This window comes from Pelecanus crispus, chromosome 8, assembly GCF_030463565.1.
Source record: "Pelecanus crispus isolate bPelCri1 chromosome 8, bPelCri1.pri, whole genome shotgun sequence".
NCBI classification, from domain to species: Eukaryota; Metazoa; Chordata; class Aves; order Pelecaniformes; family Pelecanidae; genus Pelecanus; species Pelecanus crispus.
The window spans coordinates 44,326,486-44,349,050 of record NC_134650.1 but is presented as its reverse complement, the minus strand read 5'-3'; the positions used below and the strand labels follow the sequence as shown (position 1 = coordinate 44,349,050).

The 22,565-nt window shown below is 39.9% G+C and overlaps 1 protein-coding gene across 1 annotated transcript in view; it reads right to left on the bottom strand.

Annotated features, from left to right (window-relative positions):
* The window catches only part of CDH13 (cadherin 13), a 498,153-nt gene that overhangs the window by 3,332 nt on the left and 472,256 nt on the right, over window positions 1-22,565 (bottom strand). The window contains 1 exon segment of the mRNA XM_075715390.1: window positions 12,321-12,463. Within this exon segment, the coding sequence (XP_075571505.1) occupies window positions 12,321-12,463 (143 nt within the window).

The window sequence follows — 22,565 nt, the reverse complement described above, 5'->3', positions numbered from 1 at the left end:
TATTAAGTAAAGTCATACGGCAGAATGGATGAAAAGACATTCGAGTATTTGAAATATGATCATAAAAGCCAGCCTTTCATGCACTTAATTAAACTGCTGTCTTTAATTTTGAATGCATTATTTCCACACTGGACTGATAATGTCTTATGCACTGCCCTTCTTATCTTTCTCTGAAGTCAGTAATATTAAAATCTGCCTTTTGAAATTAAGAAGCCAACAGCATTATGAATGTACTGTTATTTTGTCAAACGCAGATATGGCTGCATTTTCCCTGCCATGCTAATGTTCCACTATCTTTGTATGGCTTATGGGCCAGTCAACTATTACGCACAAATAGAGAGAAAGGAAATTGCTTCTGTCCATTTCAATGATTATTCTCCGGTTGGTTTATTTATAATGATTTAGACAAAATCTTCTGGTGATTTATGAAGACCTCCAAAAGAAAAATAAGCAAATGTCAAGGTCATAAGCTGAAGCTTGTTAACACGCATGTCATAAAAAATACAACAAAAAATGAATCAAGGAAAAATGGTCACAACATATCCATTGGGAATATATGACTTTTACAAATTTGACAGTGTTATGCCTTTGAAATAATCAAAAAATCCCATGATCTCCAGACAGCTTTGGTTTTGAAATGAAAGATTTCTGTACCATGTTTTAATTCTGAAATAGAACTTTTCTTAATTTGTACTGTAAAACCTTGCAGCTGAAAGCAGAGTTAATACGTAAACCAAGACATAAAGGGCTCTGTCCAGCAACCCTTGGGAGCAGCTTTTCAAAAGAGCTCAGCTCCCATTTTTGTCACTGAACTGAATTGGCCATTCCTCCTGAGGCTGTACACTTTAAACTTTTAGGTGCCTTTGGAGATAATTTCAAATTCCTGCTAAGGCTCCCACAAGTGGCATGGCTATGAATATACTATGGCAAACATATCAATGGGACAGCATTACTCACGTGTGTAAAAGCTACTAAACCGGAGACTGAAAGATGCCTAATTTCATACTGAAAGAAAGTGAAAGCTTGGTATTGAATCCTGATAATCTATGCCAAGACTGAGAACCTTGACAAGTTATCTTCAATGAGGCCGAAATGTAAGTAAGATCTTTCAAGTTAGTTAAGGTCTGTGGGACTGCAAATTTGATCAGCAACAGTAAAAAAGTACAGATTCATCTTAGAACATGCTGCAATTGGAAATGTGTGATACACTTATCTGGATTGGATCAGGACTGGTAATGGCTTCGTATCCTGGCATTAGACTGCATACAAAGCTTCTAACAGCAGTCTTCAGTTAGGCAATAGCTATTGCCGTTGTAAGATGCAACAAGTGAAAAATAGACTAACAAAAGTAATTCTATTTCATGAGTTAAGAGAGTGCCATAGAATATGATGAGGTCTATTGTCTGGGAACTAGAATCTGTAATGCAAGGTACTGTTACCAGAAGATGTAGATGTTAAATTGGATTTTAGTGCTATCGGCGTAAGTGACGGTGTTGCTACTTTTATTTTTAAAAAAGTTTCAAAAGGAATATTATAAAAAGAAGATACTTCATATACTTCTGTGTACTTGAATTTTAATGAAAAGCCATGCAGAATCATATTAGAATTATTAGTGTAAAGTCTTAAATTACAAGCCCTCTGTAGAAACACGCAACCAAGAAGTTTGAAAACTGGCATTCAGTTTTGGTCCAAAAAGTTCCTGTAGCAACTATGATGGCATTTAGACATCTAACTACTCAAATGAGACTGCCAATCAGGTAGTTAGTTTCTTAAAAGATAGCAATTACGCACAATGATGGCCATGGACTAAGATGACATTTCTCTTAAGTATCAAGACTTGCATAAAATGGCATGTCTAACAAGCAATCATATGGTTGAATGGCTGATGTTGCATTTAATCTGAGCATAACATTTTTATGGACATGAAGAGCCATTTCACGTTCCACTTTCTAGTTTTTCTACAGAAATGTGATGCTGTTGTGTACAGATTTCTAATATGGCTGAGCTGTGCTCCGTGAAATTAAAGACAGTATCTGGACTGCTTTGAAACTGAATTAAGATGTTCCTCATCTATGTACATTCAAATATCAACAGCTTTCGTTTATTCAAAATGACAGCAGAAATACAGAGTTAGGAATTGCTAGACAGCAGGTGAGATTTTCTGATATGTCTGGCACAACAAGCAGCCAAACGCTCCAAAAAAGTCAGTGGAAGTTGAGGACTTAATTTTTTGAGGGTATCCAAAAAAAAACCTCATAGTGTGACTGAGGGTTGTCTACACAGCATTCTATTTCTTCGCACTATGCAAACACATCTGCACTTCATAGCATCCTAGAATGCTTTGGGTTGGAAGGGACCTTTAGAGGCCACCCAGCCCAACCCCCCTGCAGCAAGCAGGGACAGCTTTAACCACATCAGGGTGCTCAGAGCCCCGTCCAACCTGGCCTGGGATGTTGCCAGGGATGGGGCCTCCGCCACCTCTCTGGGCAACCTGTGCCAGTGCTTCACCACCCTCAGTGTAAAACATTTCTTTCTTATGTCTAGTCTAAATCTATTCTTCTTTAGTTTAAATCCATTATTCCTTGTCCTGTCACAACAGGCCTTGCTAAAAAGATTCTCCCCATCTTTCCTGTAGGCCCCCTTTAAGTACTGGAAGGCTGCACTAAGGTCTCCCTGCAGCCTTCTCTTCTCCAGGCTGAACAACCCCAACTCCCTCAGCCTGGCCTCATAGGAGGGGTGTTCCAGCCCTCGGATCATTTTTGTGGCATCCTCTGGACCCGCTCCAACGGGTCCGTGTCCTTCTTGTGCTGAGGGCCCCAGAGCTGGACGCAGGGCTCCAGGTGAGGTCTCACCAGAGCAGAGCAGAGGGGCAGAATCACCTCCCTCGACCTGCTGGCCACGCTGCTGGGGATGCAGCCCAGGATACGGTTGGCCTTCTGGGCTGCAAGCGCACATTGCCGGCTCATGTCCAGCTTTTCACCCACCAGTACCCCCAAATCCTTCTCCCAATCCATTCATCCCCCAGCCTGTACTGATACTGGGGGTTGCCCCATCCCAGGTGCAGGACCTTGCACTTGGCCTTGTTGAACCTCATGAGGTTCACACAGGCCCACCTCTCCAGCTTGTCCAGGTCCCTTTGGATGACATCTCATCCTCCTTCTTCTGTCCACTTCTGTCTTGTCTTCCTACTGTTAGCATCATAAAAGACTGATCCACACTGCATAAGTCCACAGTCATGTTTCAATGTCTCATCATATCTTGTGCAGGCATATCTACGGAAGCTTTAAAATAGTCAAGGCAGATGCTAAATGTATCAAATCATTAACATGAAAGTTGGTTTTATATGTTTTAACTCGAAGTGTGACTTTCATGGGGCATTTTGAGTTCATATGTTTTTTTCACTTAATGCTAAGGAAGCCTTGGGGAACGCAACACTAGCTACACTGGTGCCTGGGCCATGTCAACCTGCTATTTTCACATTCGGTAGTGTTTTTCTCCACTAACTGAGCTCTGTCAACACCAGCAACACTGGAAGAAACAATTTAGGCACTTCACTGTTGGAATCACAACAAATTCTAGGAGTACAGCTGAGCATGAGGGTAGTTAAAAGTAGCCATCCATCCACACTAAATTGCCCATGTGTACTTACAGAAACTGGTCAGAAACATTGTTGTAAACCGGTAGAACATTTTCAAGATGGAAGAGTTGTTTAAATGCATTTCAAAGAGAAAAAAAAGTCATGAAGATTTAATCCTTTTCGTCCACCTTTCCCTTTCCAATCTGCAGCAAATCTCAAGATTAGCCTAAATGACCCCGATTACATTTTCCAAGCACTCAAAAACATCTTCAGAACTTCGAAAACAAACAGATTTGGGTATTTGAGATTATGGTGAGTTTAGATTGTCCTTGAAAATAAAGATGCATATTCCTTAAAGCAGTGGAAAGGTTCTTTAAGAACATATCCAAGTAAAACAATTGCTTAAACATTGCTGCTTAAAAGATAAAATCATATTCTTTGGTCAACAGACCATCCAAAATCAAAGAATTAGACTGATGTTGTCCATCCTACCTTGACCTTTCTGACTCTTTGGAATAACTGAGGTGTATTTTTTTTTTCTTTTAGAATTGGGTATTTACAATATTTTTATTTTAAGATTTAAAGCATATTATAAACTAAACAAATTGGGTATAAGAAGAATATTTGTTCAGGTAAATAAAATTTCATTTAATTTGTGAAATCCAACAGGAAAGTCTTCAAGAAATATTTTTCCTTCTAGTTTGATTCTTTTTTTCAGTTTGACACCAAACTTGACGTGATCTAAAATATAACAAGGTGCACAAGGGAGAACAAGGATTATCAAGCACAAAAAAGTACATTTCCACATGCTATGTGAAAATGGGCTTTGAATAAATCACATGAAAGTCAGTTTACTTGTAAATAATATGCTTTGTTTAGTGGCACAGCTAAGGAACAAAGCATTGATAATCAACTGACAAGAAAAATGCCAGGCACAAATCAAAGAGTGTTAAGACTGGGAGACAATGAGACTTCATGTTTTCACTTATATTTAGAAAGTTCACCTAATGGTATCAAAAGCTAAACGTGGGAAATCTTACCTATTTAGAACTTTAATGGTTTGTATCTTGGTCATTACAGCAAAGGAATATTTATTTAAATCCCTTTGCATAACAATATCTAATCGGAAACAAATACAAAAAAAGGAATTTAATTTGAACTATTACACTTTTTTTCTAAGAACATCAGAGACCTTGGATTCTAGCAATATTTATCAGACTTCCAAAGAAGGAAAATCAACCATTCCAGAGAATCCAGCTACCACGCAGATCTAACCCACATTATTGCTGGAAGCCAGAACAGATTTTAGGAAGAATGGAGCATGAACTGTCCCTTTTCACATGCTCATTATGAATGGTAAAAAGACTTCTGTACTCATTTCTTGTTATTAAATTAAGCTTCCAGCACCATCAAATTAATACATATTATCTATGCCCTTCTACGCCATGATGCAGAAATTACAAGGCCATTTAATTCCTAGAGCAAGCAATAGGGCATCCATTGCTATATAGATTGCCTCTCAAGCTGACAGAGGGGAAATTAATTTATTCTAAATTTTACTAGAATATTTATGGTTTACCATTTAGCAGCAGTTTTTAATCCACTTGCACTATCACTTATGTGACTCAGAAAGCTCAATTCCAACTTTTTCACCCTCTTCTACTTTTTTGCTGGCTAACAAAGTTACACAGATACAAAATGAGTGAGCAATTACAGTAAGAACAATTTTTCTTCATATTTGAGCAGGAAAAAAAGCCTTTGAAACTGTGGGTTTGCTAATTTCTGGCACAATTACCTTTCCTCTGAACCATCACGAATAAGGCCTTATCTCTTACAACTTCTATAAACTACATTTGAATCACAGTCATACAGAGGTCAATTTGGAACTGCAGTGATGCCTACAGAATTTCCTTCATTTTACTCCCATGTAAACTAACTGTAAAATGTAGGACTGCCTAGGATCTCTCCTTGGATATGGATTTTTCACCAATTCCTCTATTTTCCGAGCTTCGTATTAGCCTAAGGAGAATACAGCAAGAAAGGAGGAGACTAAAGGACGACAAGAGCGTTGTAGAAGTTCCCAAATTGTTTGGAGGGAGCTATGCAGCCAGACTCTGCAGTAAGTGGTTAGGCCAAGTAACATGTTCTGGTTTTAAATTACTATACTTCATATGTGGACTGTGAGAAATAATGCTTCATGCTTTCTAATTATACTGCTCTGAAAATCTAAACACAAATTTCTGTCTCCTCCCTCTTGGTTCCCCCCCCATATGCTGTTTTTCTAATCAGAAAATGCGTGTGTACTAGGTGATTTGGCAGCGGGTGTCCTTACTACAGGCATAAATCCCATTCAGACAGGCGCATTCCATTACATTTTGTGTTCAAGCTGAAGTCTGTTAATGGTTCAGCCAAAGTAAATGGCACCAGTAGAGTGGGATATACCAAAATCCGGGTGTGCTGCTCAGAATTTGACATATTTGAAAACTGGTCTCATAAATGCCATATGCTGACATTTGGTATAAAAGAGGTCCCAAATTTCCCATGAGCTGAAATTTCCTATGCATTTTCTGTATGTATTGGCATCTAGATATTTTTCAAAATTTGTAAAATAGTCTTTAAAAGTTACAATCCTTCATTCGTTCACTCAAATAATATATGCAGATCCTATTTTTGAGTAATTACATTTCAAAAGAGCACAGCTCTTTCAGCATATCAAATTGCTACTGACATATGCCATCCGTCTTAAATACTGTTTTCAGCATTCTAATTTCTTTTTCTAATCATGAGTCCGTGATGACAAATTAAAACAATATTTTGTGTGCAATTCATATTTTACTGAAATTTAAAATGGCAAGAAATGGATGAGTATTCAATTTATTTTCTCTTCTCAATTAATACGGCAATTAAGATAAGGGGTATAAAACTGCCTTAATTGGGTTGCCATGGCAACTAATTGCCTGATTTCTTCAAAAATAGCATGTTTTAGGTGGAATCAATCTGTGGTAATTTAATTATGTACATCATGAAGCAAGAAGACAGGTTAGATACATGTAAGGAAAAGTTCTAATTGCAAATTGTTACACATCTCTTTGTTACTCCAGTTTTTTCTAGATGTTGTCTGTTACTGTTCATTACACATAGTGCAGAATGATAATTTTTCTTTTTAATGATGAGGAGTATCGAGACTTGCACAATAAATGAGATTCAGAATTGCTTGGGTGTGGTTCAGCTGGTCCTTGGAAACAAGGAAAAAAGTGAAAACTAGACCCTGACTCACTTCTTCCTCATTTTGCTTTGCGTGTGCAACACGGCAATTGAAATGGTGCCGCTCAGCTAGCCAATTCATACGTATGCAGCCGGCCGCAGTCATAGCAGCAATATCCACGTCATTTGGTTTTGGTTTTTTTTTAAACTGGCCAGTGTAGCTCCAGGCAAACACTGAAATCACACCAATCTAGAGAGACCTGTTTACAGTCGTCCATATCTCTAACCTTCACCTTGCTCGAATACGTATGCTCCATTAAATAAAGGTTACTGCTCCTGGAGCTCGTTTCCTGCAGCGAGGGCTCCTGCTGGACATCCTGCCCGGGACTGCGGGTGGCTGCCACGCCAGTGCTTATGTCAGACACTGAGGATGGTGATGTCATGTAGGGAGCAAACCACTTTCAGACAAGAAAACAGCTCTTTTTACTCATTCAGTATTGCTGTGAGAAACAGTGCTTACTGTGATTTAGTGCATTTAAAGCTACATCAGTTAAAATTTTGAACCCTTAACTACATCTCGGAGTATCTTTAACATCTGGAAGAGACGGCACATTTTTAATGACATCCATCCTCCTCGGTGTCTAACATAGTAGAAGTATTTATATCCCCAGTTTTTGTCTTGGTAGTTTTTTGGTGATGAGAAGAGCAGGGGAAGAAGCTGGCACGCTCTAGACGAGCGTATCTGTCTCGGTGAGAGAACATCGCTGCCTGGCTGTGTGTGGGTGGCACTCCACCGGAGCAGCGTGAGCAAAGTGAAGCTGATAACTGCATTTAACCAAATCAGCAAGACTGGGTATTAGTGTTTCACCATTTGTCACCAGCAGCTGACATACTTGAACAGCATAGGTGGTTTTTCCATGTATCAGGCAAACAAAGGTAACCAAAATTTTTCTTCTAAAGAGAGAGAAAAAGTTACACAGTGGGGACATTAACTAGGGTATCATGTCCCTCCACAATAACATGAGTAATTATTGCATAACTAAGGTAAATCTGGGTATATTTTATTATTTGTCCCTCTTAAAGGAAAGGGAGAAAACAATTCTAGCTTTTTTAGATTTCACACGTTCCAGATATTTTTCGCTTCACCTCCAAAATTTTCATGTTTTTCTCCTCCCTTTTTCTAAATTGTGACTCAGACTCTCAGAATACAGGGGAAAAAGACCAATCCTGGAGAGTTGTTAGCATGATTGACCTTATGAGAAAAAATACAGGTATTCTGCTTTACGATAGTCATCCCAAATACTCCAGTGTGTAATAGAATCTGTAGGATGACACTACACCGTGGTCATGCAGCAAATCTCCTGGACAGTCTGTTCCAAGCAGATTTCTCGAACTCAGATGATTTCTTGTCTGTGTGTGACATATGTGTGTTTTACAGATACACTCCCAATAATTGCACTATATGCTTGGGATACTGCATTGTTTTTAGTGATTAGAATGCTAAATTCAGGAAATGATCACTGTTATTGGCACTTCTTTAAATTGAGTGAAACCTCTGATGTTTTCCAAGTTTGCATAAACCTGACTTTGTCCCATTATGAGCTCATTCGCAGATTAAACACAGTTCATGACCCTTTAATGTGTTAACTCTGCTTCATGATATTTCCTACCAGTGTTTAATTTCTTCTTTAATAGACCAGACTTCATGTCCACACAAGTCTTTAATAAAAAGAGTTTTCAAATTCTAAAGACACTACCTTGACCTTTACTGAAATCAAAAGTACAGAGAAAATTAGGATATTCATTCTGAAAAGTCCTTTTTAAAGTGAAATTTCCCCCAATAGAAGATCAAACTGTGTTATCTATAAAATTAATACTGTTACCATCAAATTTGCTCTTACATATTGTTTCAATTATGTTTGGGAAGGTACAGGAACTGTTTAGATCAGAAATAATGTAATTCATACTTAACTACCTTTCTCCACAGTTAATCTGATAATGCTGAAAAATAATAGCGTAAAGTTAAAAAAGAGTATCATAAACAACTAAATTATTTCCTGCAGTGCAATGACTCAATTTTCTATGGCCCATTCATGATTACTGTCCTACCGGTAGAGAACGGTTTTGTGATTTACTGAAAAAAGATAAAAGATGTGATGGATTTATATAAAGAACTACCAAAGCATGAAGCTCCTGGTTTTATTTCTGACAGAAATCTTCGACACTTAACAAATAAGAAAAATGCCCTGGCACTCGTCCCCTGCACTGAAGCGTAATAACAAGAAGCCAGCGCCTGCTGAATCCAATGACAGGTTCTCTATTGACAGCAGTGAATGGGTATGAAAAAAGTATCGCTGCGAGTTTCGTTTTCAGCTGTCTCTGCTCTTCACCCAAGATAGCATGCGAATGTGAGGTCATTTTAAAAAGAGGTGGTCATGGAATATGATGGGACGACGGTATCTTTCCTGTAATTATATAAACTCTATATGCTGTGAATACTAATAGAAAATAATGTGTTGATTTACTGGTTTAGTGTATGACTACCATCCTTTAGCAAGGTCTAAGGTCCAAGGTTTTATTTGATTTTAGGACCTCGCCTTATAAATACTGTTAAAAATTAGCGCACAACTCACAGACACCCTTCCACATTAAACATTGTGTTTGCAATCCCTTATACTGACAGTGACTAACACTGTCCAAAACCGAACCTGGGGGAGGATGGATTAGGCTCCGTTGGTGTGGCCGCACGGAGGTGCAGAGCTCTGACGGAGCTGGCGTCTCTAGGAAGCCCCACAAGCCCCAGGGCGGTGCCGGGCCGGGACCGAGGGGCCGTGTCACGCGTGGGGCCGCGCTGGGCGCCAGCTCCCACTGCCGGACCGTGCAGCGGGCAGTGCCCGAGCTCGCCGGCACGCCCCGCGGGAAGAGGAGAGTCCATGGCAGCTCAGACTGCCTCACTGCGTGTGCCAACACATTTCAGATTTGACTTAGAGATAAGGTGATAGGCCAAAGGAAATACAGCCTACACTGAATGCTTTTGAAAAAAGTATGTCTGATTAAGAGCGTTTTTTTTTTTTTTTCCTCTCCTCCCATTTCACCCCCCGTCTGTTAGCCCAAGCAAATGACTTGCTCTATTGGAAGTGCCTGTGAATTTTCAATTTAGCACCCTATCTCATTTGGCCATTCTTAATCCTGCCTCCGGCTGCCCTCTCACATAAAAGTCCTAACCGTATTCACTGGTATCAGACAGGCTACGCTCACTAACCTAAAGAAAGATGGTTTTTACTTTGCAGTTTGTGGACAATGCCGTTTTAAAGGGAATGAATAGAGTTATGTTCAATCTGTTTTTTTTTCCTTTTAAGCTAACGCAACCTTCTTTTAAAGTTGTGAAAGAATTCTGTATTCATTTCATATTGCTCTACCACAATTTGGCTTGTCATCTAATGTAATATCCCTTTTCAAGATGGACATTAGCAATGATGGCTAGAAAAATGAAGTGGGCTTCACAGCTTTGTTAGTTAGCATTATCAGTGGCCTGGAAATAAGTCGGGGAACACTTTCCAGGGATATTATCAGTCCCAGTCATAACCCCAGGGGACAAGGCAGACCCCCAGCCCTACCTGTTGACATCAGTTATAAAACTTCCTTGCCTGCTTTAGCCACAGGGTCCGGACTGCGACTTCAGACTGGCAGCACGCGTGTGCCAAGCGTGGCTCCCTCTGCGACGGAAGCGATCAAACCGCAGGAGGACAGAGGTGAACGGCAGCTTGCCTGCCTCACCGCAGGCCTGCCCAAAGCGGAGCCCCAGCACCGCTCCTCTCAACTCCCACAAATTCCACTCGTACATATTCGTACAGACCAGCAGATAATTTTTCCAGTTACCAACCTGCCTCTAAGTTTTATGTGTTTCAGAAGCTGTTTGGTAATTAATCCAGGGGTGATACAGACCACAAGGTTAATATCAGCTATTTAAGTTCTGCTATTTACTGCCACTTCCACATGTGGCTGAGCTACATAGAGTGAAGTAGTACAATACTCCGGAATGATCATTATTAACACCTTAGCATGCCAGTACTAAATGCACACATGTGGTTTCTAATTACTTCATTCAAAGAAGTCAATAATGTTGGAGTAGATTAGCTCCCGTGCTACCAGTACTGCAGAATTACAAATAAACCCAACAACCGCCGCTTGAGTTAGATGCTAACTCAGTACCGCAACTGAACAGGATTCCTTTTCCCTAACCCACATTAAGGATCTCCTCTTGCTCTGCTCTACAGCACACAGACACCTTTCCCTTCTCCCATTTTTCCAGAATGGAAAAAATTCTGGGAATTAGCAGGGGTCACCTAGCAGTGAGTTCTTGGCTTAGACTAGGTGAGCAATGCGTGTTACTGCCCGAAGTGCAACATAAAGGTACACCCCAAATCCACTTTCATTCAGACTGGTTTCCACAGTCGGAAGTACTCACCTTGTTTCAGCTGTTCTTTTTGAGGATATTTGACTCTGCCTTTAAAACATATGCAACTTTTCCTTCTGGTAATCCCTCAATAACGTTATCCTGACTTTTTACTTTCATTGTAAGATGACATTTCCCAGTGTACCAGATTTTAAGATGCATTCAAAAAATCTTTATCCAATAGCAAGTAAAAGACAGAAATAAGTTTAGTGCTACATCTTTCCATGGAAATTTCCTAAGAAAAATATGTGTATGAATGTATAAGTAAATCATCATCTCAGCAGAATTTTTTTTGTTTTATACTTAAGGCAATATTTTCTTTTTCCTGTCAGGCCCTGCAAATGTTCCCTGAGTCATGTGGTTACACAAATGTAGAATTACCCTCCTAAAAAGAACATCTTACAATTCATCACCAGGACTAAACCAGCTGCAGCTGTGAAAAAGCGTTAGCATATTAGCTGTTACATTACAGACAAATCTTTTATTTATTTTGTGCCTTTAGCTCTGGAGATTTGGGATGTTCGGGATTTTCTCTTTCTTTCTCTGCTCCAAAGTCACTCACTGAATTTCTCACTAGATAGTTTAATCTTGATTGTATTTGACAGAAGGAACTTTAATCCACACAATATGTAAAAAATATTGCATTTTAACAAGGGTTTTTACTTATGTTTTTATTGTCATTGTATTGAATAGAATCCAACATATCAGGGATGAGTTGTTATTGGTATTTGGGTGCCTTAGGCTTACTAACCGCTCAAATATTATGAAGAAATTAACTCTGATAAAGATGAGTTATTACTTTCCAAGAATGTTCATAGACTATTTACATCTAGCATTAAGATCTCAGTGTAGGAATAAATGTGTGAGACGTAACCTTAAATCAAAGCTGTTCTAAGTTTGAAGTTTGCAGTTAATTCCTCTATTTTCTGTTTGTCACAATGATCTCTCATACCTTTAGGTGGCCACCTTGTGAAGTGCTGAAGCGTATGCTCAACTTTACACGGGCACCTTTCTGAACAGAGAAGTTCAAGCAGTGAAAAAAGTCATATACGTTAATGAATGTGATCCATCATTGTTACTCACCACTGTCTATTGCCAGAAAGAGAGCAGTGTATATGTTATTCTGCACATAAGGAGATTCCCGATCCAGGATAGCAGTGGTGCCAATGGTGCCATTGGTAGGGTTAATTTCTAGCCAGCCTGCTGGATCCTTGTAAACCGAATACCTAAATAAAAATATCAAGTTGTTAACAACTTATATACCTTGACATAAAACAATTACATTACTACAAAAGAATATGTCTTTGCACTCAGTGGTTTTCATGGGGTGGATCTCTTAATACTTAACAAATACAACTTCAACCTTGTGCTTTCCCTTCGCGATAGTTCATTGTTTTTAGGCTTATCTGACAGATGGAGATACAGGGAGAGGTTTGAGCCAATTTCTTTGGATACATACGTCCCAAAGCTTCGTACAGACATCAATATTTAAAACATTACGTAGGACCTGTTTCCTACTGCTGTGTAACACAGCCAGAGTACCTGAACACTTTCAGTGGACCTCTGCGTCAACACTGGTATTTACAGACTTCAGGAATCCCCTCGCAGTCCTCCTTTTCCAGACTCAAAATTCTGGCTGGACTAGGAGTTGTATTTCTAATTTACTTTTTGCGTGTTTTTCATTTTTTTCTTACAATTAGTTATTTTGGGTGAGGCTGGAAATGTAATAAATTGTGGGCTACGGTAGCAACAAGCGAGTTAGACTATGGAGTCATTAGGTCTAACGGGAGCTGGTTATACGCAGACCTGGTTTGCGTACATTTGTTCTGCAGCCTGTGACCTGTAGTTTTCTGCTTCTGATGGTTTCAAACAGGTGCTCAGAATCTTGGAACAATTCAACCACATACATGTTGTCTAAATAAGGATTTGAAAATGCTGTCTGTCAAGATCCCTCAACACAAAATTCACTGTTGTGCTTTCTTTGCATTAATCGACACAAATATTTAGACCCTGATACTGGAAATATTTAGAGAGATTGTGGAGTTTACGCACTAAGAACTGCCCTTCTTGACTGAAGTAATAAACATAAGAATGTTCATGATTAGGGCCTAATTCTATACTCAGTTAAATATATTAAGTAATATAATAACACAGAGCTGAATTAACTGGTACCATTTCCCTCTCCAATGAAATGTGTTAATACTTTAAACCAAAACTCCAATTATATAATCAATACTTAGTATAATAACCTGTTTATCTTTTTTTGTAGTGAATTGTTATAGATCATAAACAGCCATACAATCTTCTATAGACTTTTAAAATTATAAGTAATTGACATGCAACCTGTTCTTGTTTAATGAGTACGTGCCTAGCCAGCGCCTCATAGCGGCATTCATCTGAAAGGTGTCCTAGCTGATAATGCTGCCAAAAATAATCAGTGCAACTATTTCCTGAAGGAATAATCAAAACCAACAGATTGTTAGGGGAGCAAAAAAAATAACTAAAATGAAATAAAATGGCAGTCGCTAGAAGAGGAAAGAATAAACTGCAGGCCGACAAAGCCAGACATGGTCTCACTGAGTGCTTATTTCAGAGGCTTGCTTTGGTCCTTTGTGCCCTCTGGGAAGCGGAACGGTTGTGATTAGTTGCTAGATGCCTCGAGCAGACTGTCAAGGGATGTCCATTATCACAGCTAACAATGCGGGGGCACCGTGCGGCTGTGCTACCCAGCTGCCTCTGACCCCCCCGTCCTGGTGTCAGACCTCTCTACCTTGTGCTTTTGCACTGTCCAGTTATTTTGATCAGGCAGAGTTTGAGAACTTTGGATTTTTGCTGGGATCTCAGAAAAGCTAGGCAGAGCCACAGCTCTGAGCTGCCAGATGTCCGAGATGGCCAGTAGCATCATTCATTATTCATGCAGCAAATTTTACTGTGTTTGAGCAGTAGGTCTGATCATTGGCCGAAGGTAAAAGAAAAACAAAAGCAAATGACTTAGCGCATGACTCAAGCTTAAATTCTGTCATTAAGATGGCACTGTAAAAGCCTATTGACTGGACTGAAGAATGGATCTCTTCCATCCCTCATCCCAGGAACTTCCCCTCCAACGTTTGAAATAACACCACGGGAAGGTGTCATTAAGCAAAGATGGGTTTTTTTCGCCCGTGTAAGTTAGGAAAGATTAGAACGGATTGGATTTGTAATAGCCTTTGAATAATAAATTTTGGGCCCAGACACCACAATATTCAGCAGGAAGAAAACCTAATCGTTAAAAAGGGAAAAGTTCTAGGCAAATTGGTTTCCTCATGCATAAATGAGGCAGTGCGCACAGTCAGGCCTGAGAAATACAGGACAGAAACACAGATATATTTTCCCAGCCCACAGATCAGGTATCTATTACAACTGGATTCGCTGGAGGCAGAACAGGACTTGAATTTATGCTGTAGAAAGCACAGGGCTCCTGGATCCCTACGAATTTGCCATGTGACCCACAGGTCCATTTAAATAAACTATTCTACAGATTGACATTATACTTCAAAGATTGATAAAGTACTCTTGTTTCAAAAGAATTAAGAGTCCGAAGAAAAAATACTGAGTTTTGTCTTTGAAAAATAAAATCACTTTTAGCAGAAAGCCCTCTCTTAACTCATCACAGAATTACCTCTCTTCCCAAAAAAATCATCAGTTGCCTCAAAATTTCTTTGGTGTGCCTCCAAGGGAAGTGATATTATCCTACAGGAGATGAACACGGCTAATTTCAGAGCTGCTAACAGGCAACACTGTCCACGCGACTGCTGCTCTTCACCAAGACTTTGCTTCAGGCTTGAAAAACGCAACCTCCTCAGGGCTGGTGAACCAGATTGACTTTTCCATGGTACTTAGGAACACAGTGGTGATCAGGCAGCCAGTTTCAGCACCAAAAATTCAATATATACAGCCATGAAAAGTTCCACATTTTTATGAACTCTTACTATGTTAAAATACATTAAAGGACAGATTTGGAAACCTGAACCTTTTGGAATTTATGAGAAAAAGAGACAAATACTGAAAACACTTGTCTTATTCATACTCCCACAAAAGTCATTCGGAGTTTCACCACTTGGCTTCCCCAGGAGCAGAAATTATCCCTTAGGGAATATGTGGAAAAGAATCAAAGGCAAATGCTAGCGCATAGTGAGCCATTCCATCAATCCAGCCTGTCCTTCCACTTAATAACCATTTAAACATTAATCAATAGCTGAGCTTTATCTCCCGTAAAAATAACTAGAATAGTTAACAATGCAGATCATTATTTCATTTCACTTCTTTGTTTCTTTTTTTATTGTTGTTTTTATAACTCTGCAACAAAGGTAGGCACAAAAATATGAAACAAGGGCAGCCTAAACAATTCCTAGTCTATTGTAAAACTGCAAATTCTCAATTAACCCCGAAACAATTTAAGAAGATTCAACACTTCTAAAGTAATGAGAATTTAAAATGGGTTGTATTATCTTCCCTGATTGCTCTACAAAGCACTGTTGGCTGTGCAAATAAAAAACTGAATTGTATAACCTGTGATTTGGCACAGGATATTGTAAAAGTAGTACTTTGTCTTTCCCACCACATTTTTTACGTATTGTAAGAGTATATTGCAGTACAGTTAAGATGACTGTTCTTTGTTAATTTTTTTGAGGGCTCTGCTAGCAAAAGGTTTAGAACAGATTCTTTAAGAAAAGCACTATAAAAAAAAGAAGCGTAGAATACAAAGTTTCACTTCCTACTTTTGACTTTAGTGGGATCTGCTGATTGCACAGCAGTTTGGAAAATCAGACCATTTTTTCAGGTGGTTAAATGTGAACTTACACGCCTGCGTGTACGTACTCAGTTTTGAAAATCATAGGCACATCGATACATCTGTATGGATGTACACAGAACTCTGTTCTCTGGTGTGCCAATTACTGTTTGTTCTGGACTCATTCTACATTGCACTAGTGAAATTTAGTGCTGCTCTGTGGGGTTTCTGTATTTTGTTGGGTTTTTTTAAATTTTAAACCATGCCAACAGGTTACAGTTCCCAAGGGCTTGTATGACAACAGGGCATTGGCAAGTGGGTGTAACCCATTTTGATTGTGACCTCCTTGCTCTAAGTTCATATTCTTGCACTATCTATAAGCCAAGTATTGCAAAGGAAGTAGAAAAGGCAATTCCCTTAGACTGGCAATCATCTGCACAATTTAAGTGTACAGCTTAAATACAGACCTACAAACAGATGCAGGGAGGCTATAGATGCAGAATAACAGAACACAAATCAAAATATGCATTTGGCCTATTTGGTGCAGAACTAAAATAAAGTAGCAAATATATGGAAATAATTCAGAATTTATAAATGGCGTCTTCCCCTTCCTGTAACACTGGAAAATAATTCAGAGAACACCTCTGGTGCATGGTGCGGGTGGCTGGCAGCTTGATTAGCACAGAAGATCATTATTACACACAACAGTGGCGGTAACATGGACACAGAAATCTAATCAGAGCCACAACCTTGCACTAGCCACGACGAGAATTTCACAGTCCACAGTGCAATAGCCCAGGGGGTCATAGGAGAGCAGCCAGGCATCTAGGCACAGTCAGATGCTGCTCTTGGCAAGGACTTCCAGAACTTGGCAGTTGCCAGACTCTTCCCATGTGGAGTCAAGGGGTCTTGGCTCTTATGCTTTAACAGAAAGAGAAGGAAGGCAAAATGAATCAGTGCCAAAGCTGCGCTGACACATCTGTGCCCGTTTGATGTGCGGCACTGACAGGAGCTAAGGTGAGCAACTTAGACAGGCTTGTCAGGGTGGTGGTTTTCAGCCTTGCGCATCTGGCGACTGCTCAAGTCACGTTGTACCGAGACCATATGACCAGAAAGACGCAACAGAAGAGTAATGGTACAGTGGTGTTGGCCCCATGCAATATGTGTCCGATTCTGCAATCGGGCTTTGCGTAACAGGGCGAGAGACTGTAGGCAGCCAGTTGACACTGCGGTGGACTAGCGAGCAAGGCGGGTCTGGCTGAATTAGGACTTGGAGAATGGGACTTTGAGTCCCAGCTCCGTGACAATGGAATTAGGGAAGCCTTTTAATTCGTGCTGTGCCCCCCAACTCAGCTTTAAAATGGTGAGGATGTATTCCTGCCTTGAAAAGCTGTTAAAAGGATAAAATCTCTAAATCATTGCAAAAGGACTGAGAACATACAGCAATGAGGGACAACAAAAGTACAGAGCTAGACCGAATAGAAAAGAATAATTTGAATAGCTTTCTAAAGATACAGAAAGATATTTACTGGTATTTTCAAATTGTATAGTTGCTCATCTCCTCAATTTTTTTTTTTAACTATGTTTAAAATAGAGTTAAACCCAGATGAGTAAAAATGCATATTCTCTGTGATACATACGTGTGTGTGTACTTACTGGTCTTGGGTGAAAGTGTCAAAATATCAATAGCAACCATTTTCATAGTGTTTCAATCTGACTGGCAGGAGTCAGTATCAGAAATATAACAAAACTTATTCATACATTAGATTTCCAAATCATATTTGCTGCTTTTATGGATCCTGGTCCCCCTGACATAAGTGAAAAAGTATCAGTTGAATAGATCCAGTATTTCACCTAAGAAGCACAGCTACACGTTTGTATTTTGAATGAAAAGCATTCACATTATCCACTGAATCCGTAGCAGTTCACCTACAATTAGGTAACATACTGAAGTTACCGTATCTGTTGTGCTCCTGCTGGGACTGTACCGTATAATGGCAGTCTCTGAAATTTTTCTACGAGTTCTTCATGAACTATTCAAGTCAAATGATCAGTGGGGAAGGTAACTTGGTATTGTCTGTGCCTAAGCACTCAGCGTGCGAACTCCCTTCTGCCTCTGAATGAAAAAAAATCTCTAAATACAGACATTAGGTGATCTTTAAATCAAGCCAATATGAATTTCATCTCATTATATCAATTCCACCTGAAAAATCAAGAGCGACTACCTCTGGAAAAAGTTTCACGGGTACTTTGGAGAGACCGGTAGCAATTCCAGCACACATATACGCGCCTATGTAAACAATGATTGTTCTAAGAGAAAGACAAAACCACTTCCCAAAATACAAGTGTAACATTAAAAATCTGGATTAAAACTGCATTGTGCTTCATATGCTTTATGTACGGATGACATAATGTAGGGCTTTAGAGATCAACCTGCTTCCCATCACGCTCCATCTTTTCCGCTGTGCTATCATTACCTTTTGCCTGCACTAATTATGGCAGCATATGGCACCAGAAAGAGTACAAAGGAAACCTTATTGCAACGCAGCAACTCTCCAGCTGAAATATACTCCAGACTCATTAATGATGACACACTGCAATTTTTCTGCTATTTGACTATTTGATAACAAAGGTATTCCAGCTCCCATACTGCTTCAGGTTATAAGCTTTGGGAGATCAACTTAACGTTTCATATATGTATATTCACAGTCTTGCACAGCAGGGTCTCTAATTGCTAACCCATGCTGAATGAAAACAATAATAGTAGTTCTTTAACATATATCTAACATTTCTAACTATATTAACATTTGATTTTGTAAAGATATTTTTTATGCGACTTCCAGGCTTAGCTTTTTTATTTTAAAATGTTTGTGTCACTAAAGCCATTGGAAGAATGTATTTGGAGCAGTTGTGGGGTTTTCACTTTTTTCAGATATTGAAAACCAATGCTGATGAATAAAATATATTAATTTCAACGTGCAAGTGAGTATACGGGTTCGCTTTCCATTTTATACCCAGATGTAAAGCTACTGCCTAAAATCTGCTGCTGCAGCCCCTAAACACTATGTTGTACAGGTCAGTAACACATGGTCTGTGGTCCTTGTGTTTCGTGTGACAAAGCACGTCCTAACGATAGAAAGGAGGCTTTATTAGGGATAACTGAATTCACCATATTAACAAAAAATTCTGTCAATGAAATAGAGAGATTGCCAGTAAGACTCGTATTTACCTTATCACATTAGCTTCAAGTTTACCACCAGTGAGCGGTTCTGTGGAAAATCAGCTGTTCAAAAGGGCTTTTCATACCTCCTTTCAAGACTGCTTCCTCACGTGCTTTCCCATTTGGATACCCAAACATCTTGTTCTTTAGGACCCTTGAAGAGCTCTACAATTTCTACCGAGACCCGTACGATGGGATGTCTTCACATCCTTCCGTACGAGGTAAACTCCGAGGCTGGTAGCTTGCTGTTCCATTTGGAAGTGCCTGGATCTGAGCCTGCACGCCAGCACTGCACTGTTTCACATCTCCCTCAACAGCCAGCGATGCTCTGTGGTCCAGCGAAGTGTCAGTGCCAACCACTCACCTCCGGCGCAGTTGGCATTGGTCTGCCCTAACAGTTTTGTGCCTTCTTTTGCAGCTCCTTTTAAACGAGTGCATGCAGTTAGCGTGGCACTGTTGTCAGAACTATAAAATTACTATTTTGGGCAGAAGATCACGACAATTTCAACATAACTCTGCTGTTGCTTAGAGTGTTCTGTTCTGTGGGCATATCCGAGTGATAATTCAAAGCTAAGCCTTTTTTTCATAACTTATTAGCAATTCAAATAACACTGCCAGAAATAACAAAAGCACGTCAACAGGTAAACGGCTGTGTGTTGGAGAGAGGGGCAAAACCTGCCGGTACTGGTTTTCGTACGTACACAAGCTACCTTGCTGTTGGCAAGCGGCTACGCGGTGCTCCCCTGGCACTTGCCAGATGCCCTATTCCGCACCACCCTGAGCACGCCGCTCCGTGCCTGAGCCTGCGGGCCCTGTGCTCCCTGCGGGAATGCAGCAGGCAGCGTCACTCCATTTGTAGACACCTTGACGGCTCACCGCGCTCTGCCGTAGGTCTGTGGTCTGCACGCAGACTTGGCTACTGGGCAGTTCAGGTGCACACGTGACATTTGAGGATCCAGGACAACAGTTGGGCAGTCTGGGGGAACTGGTGACATTAGGTATTCGTAACAGAGTCAGTGACGATCCCTGTTGAGTAGTGGCAAGAGGTTTGTCATCCAATGTATAGGACACCATAAGAGGATATAACACCACATGCGGCCCTACCAAGTCAGCCAGCTGAACTGGTTCTTTAGCTGTAGCATTTTTCTTTGCACCCCTGTAATATGGATCGACAGAGAACAAATCCTGCATTAAGCTGAGTGCTATCAATAACAGCCTGTTCTGAGTGCTGGCTCATTTAAAGCTAGCCCAGATATCTATCCACCGTGCTGCAGACACAACCCGAAAAAGCATTTCCGTTGCAGGTAAGGGCTAAAAAGCAACCGGAGGATTTCATATCACAGGGAAAACAGAAGCATAAGTGCTTCATCACAGATGTTATAGAGAAAAATGTAAGCATTTACTCATCTCAAAAGCTATAGGCCAGGTTATACAGGTTATAAGAGAAATGATAAGGCAACCGTACCGATAGCCCATTAAAGGCCTTTTTCAGATCTTTTCCGGTCAATTGTATAAATGTACATGTTGATAACTGATCCTCAAGGCTTTCAGAAATTGCCTTCTACATGCCTAACTTTGTGATTCCGCAAAATGATCACTGACAGTTTTTAAGACCTGTTTTGAATCTTAAACCTAACTGCCTCTGGCCAAAACCTTGACGTACACACGTCCCTTGTAAACATGCTCTGTTAACACAGAGTTAAGAAGCCCCCAATGATCTTCCAAAGATGCTGTTAAAAAGACAGAAAGGAAAAGAAATCTAAACTGTCACCTGTTTGTACTTTCCATTCCCCATATTTGACTTGTACACTACAGTTGGCAAACTAAGTTAGCCATCTTTTCCCATTAAATATATGATCATACAAAACACATGTTTTTGAATTTGCATTGAAATGCTGTTACTAAATGTGTGGCTATATGCTAAATGTGCAGTAGGCTGTAAAATATCTCCCGCAGTGCTCTGCTGCAGAGGTTTGGACATGTTCAAACTATTTTGGCTAGATTCTTTAAAATAAAAAAAATTTAAAATATCCAAAGCAAATTTAACTGAAATATACTATTATTAATCAGAATAAACATATGATTAACAAAATCTAAACCCTGAAATAAATCACATTTTCTGGCGACACTGTTGAGAAAGGTATTAGGTCAGATACATTTTTAAACTTACTGAAGACAGAGGATTTATGCAATAGCCATTTTTCAGCTTCACGGAACAGATTTATGGGCTTGCAGACTGTCTGTATTTTCACAGGCTGGAAATGTCAACTTAGAGTACAATTTAAAAAAAATAAATTAAAAATCCCCATCAATGTTCTGCCACAAGTCACTCTGTGCATTTTTGGCCACTGAAAATTCATGTTTCTCTTTGATAAACTGGACATATTCCAGGGTGAATTCATTAGCTACGCACTAGTGCATAGCTTAGCTCTGCAGGTCAGGCATGACAATCTTTGTAGTAACTCACTGCAGCAGTTTTTTCCTGGGTGATCCTGAAGTGTCTCTCAAGTTTCTAGGAGTTTATGTACAAATATAAGCATGCATATACTTTATTCTAACCCTATCTGAATAGGATCGTACTTCTCTGGCTTCAAGGCCTATCTGGCACATGAACTAACGCAACAGTCCCCTCCTGAGTGCATGCATATCTGTTGGGATGTACCGCAGACGCGACATATACACTACGAAAGTCGGTGGTGCTGCCAGGAGACTGATATATAGAATCATAGAATCATTTAGGTTGGAAAAGACCTTTCAGATCATCCAGTCCAACCATTAACCTAACACTACCATGTCCACCACTAAACCAAGTAAGGGCAGAGTAGCAATTTCATGTTTCCTGGCTTGGTGGCTGGATTATTTATAATGAAAGTAAAAGCTAGGAATCATTAAGGTTGGAAAGGACCTCTAAGGTCATCATTCCAACCATCAACGCAACACCACCATGCCCACTAAACCATGTCCCAAAGTGCCACGTCTACCCATTTTTTATATGTCGCTTTTTAAGGCTTAAGGTTTGTACACGTTCATGTTTTGGTCAGACATTTGTTGTTAATATGAGTTTTCCACTGATTCAGTCTCCAGAAAAACTCATTTCAGCTTGTTCTAAAGCAATGTGTAGTTTACAGAGAACCAGAGCAGGAATGCTGTGGTACAACAGGGCTGAGCATACGACTGAAGAAGCTCAGCAATTTTTACTAAAACTCCTCTGTGCTGTATAAACACAGAATATTTTCTAGAACAACTTCCACCTGAGCCACCTTCCTTCAGTCACCCTTTCAATTTATGAGTAATATATAGATATTTACGACAAGGAAAGGAGCCTGCCCAATGCTTTGGA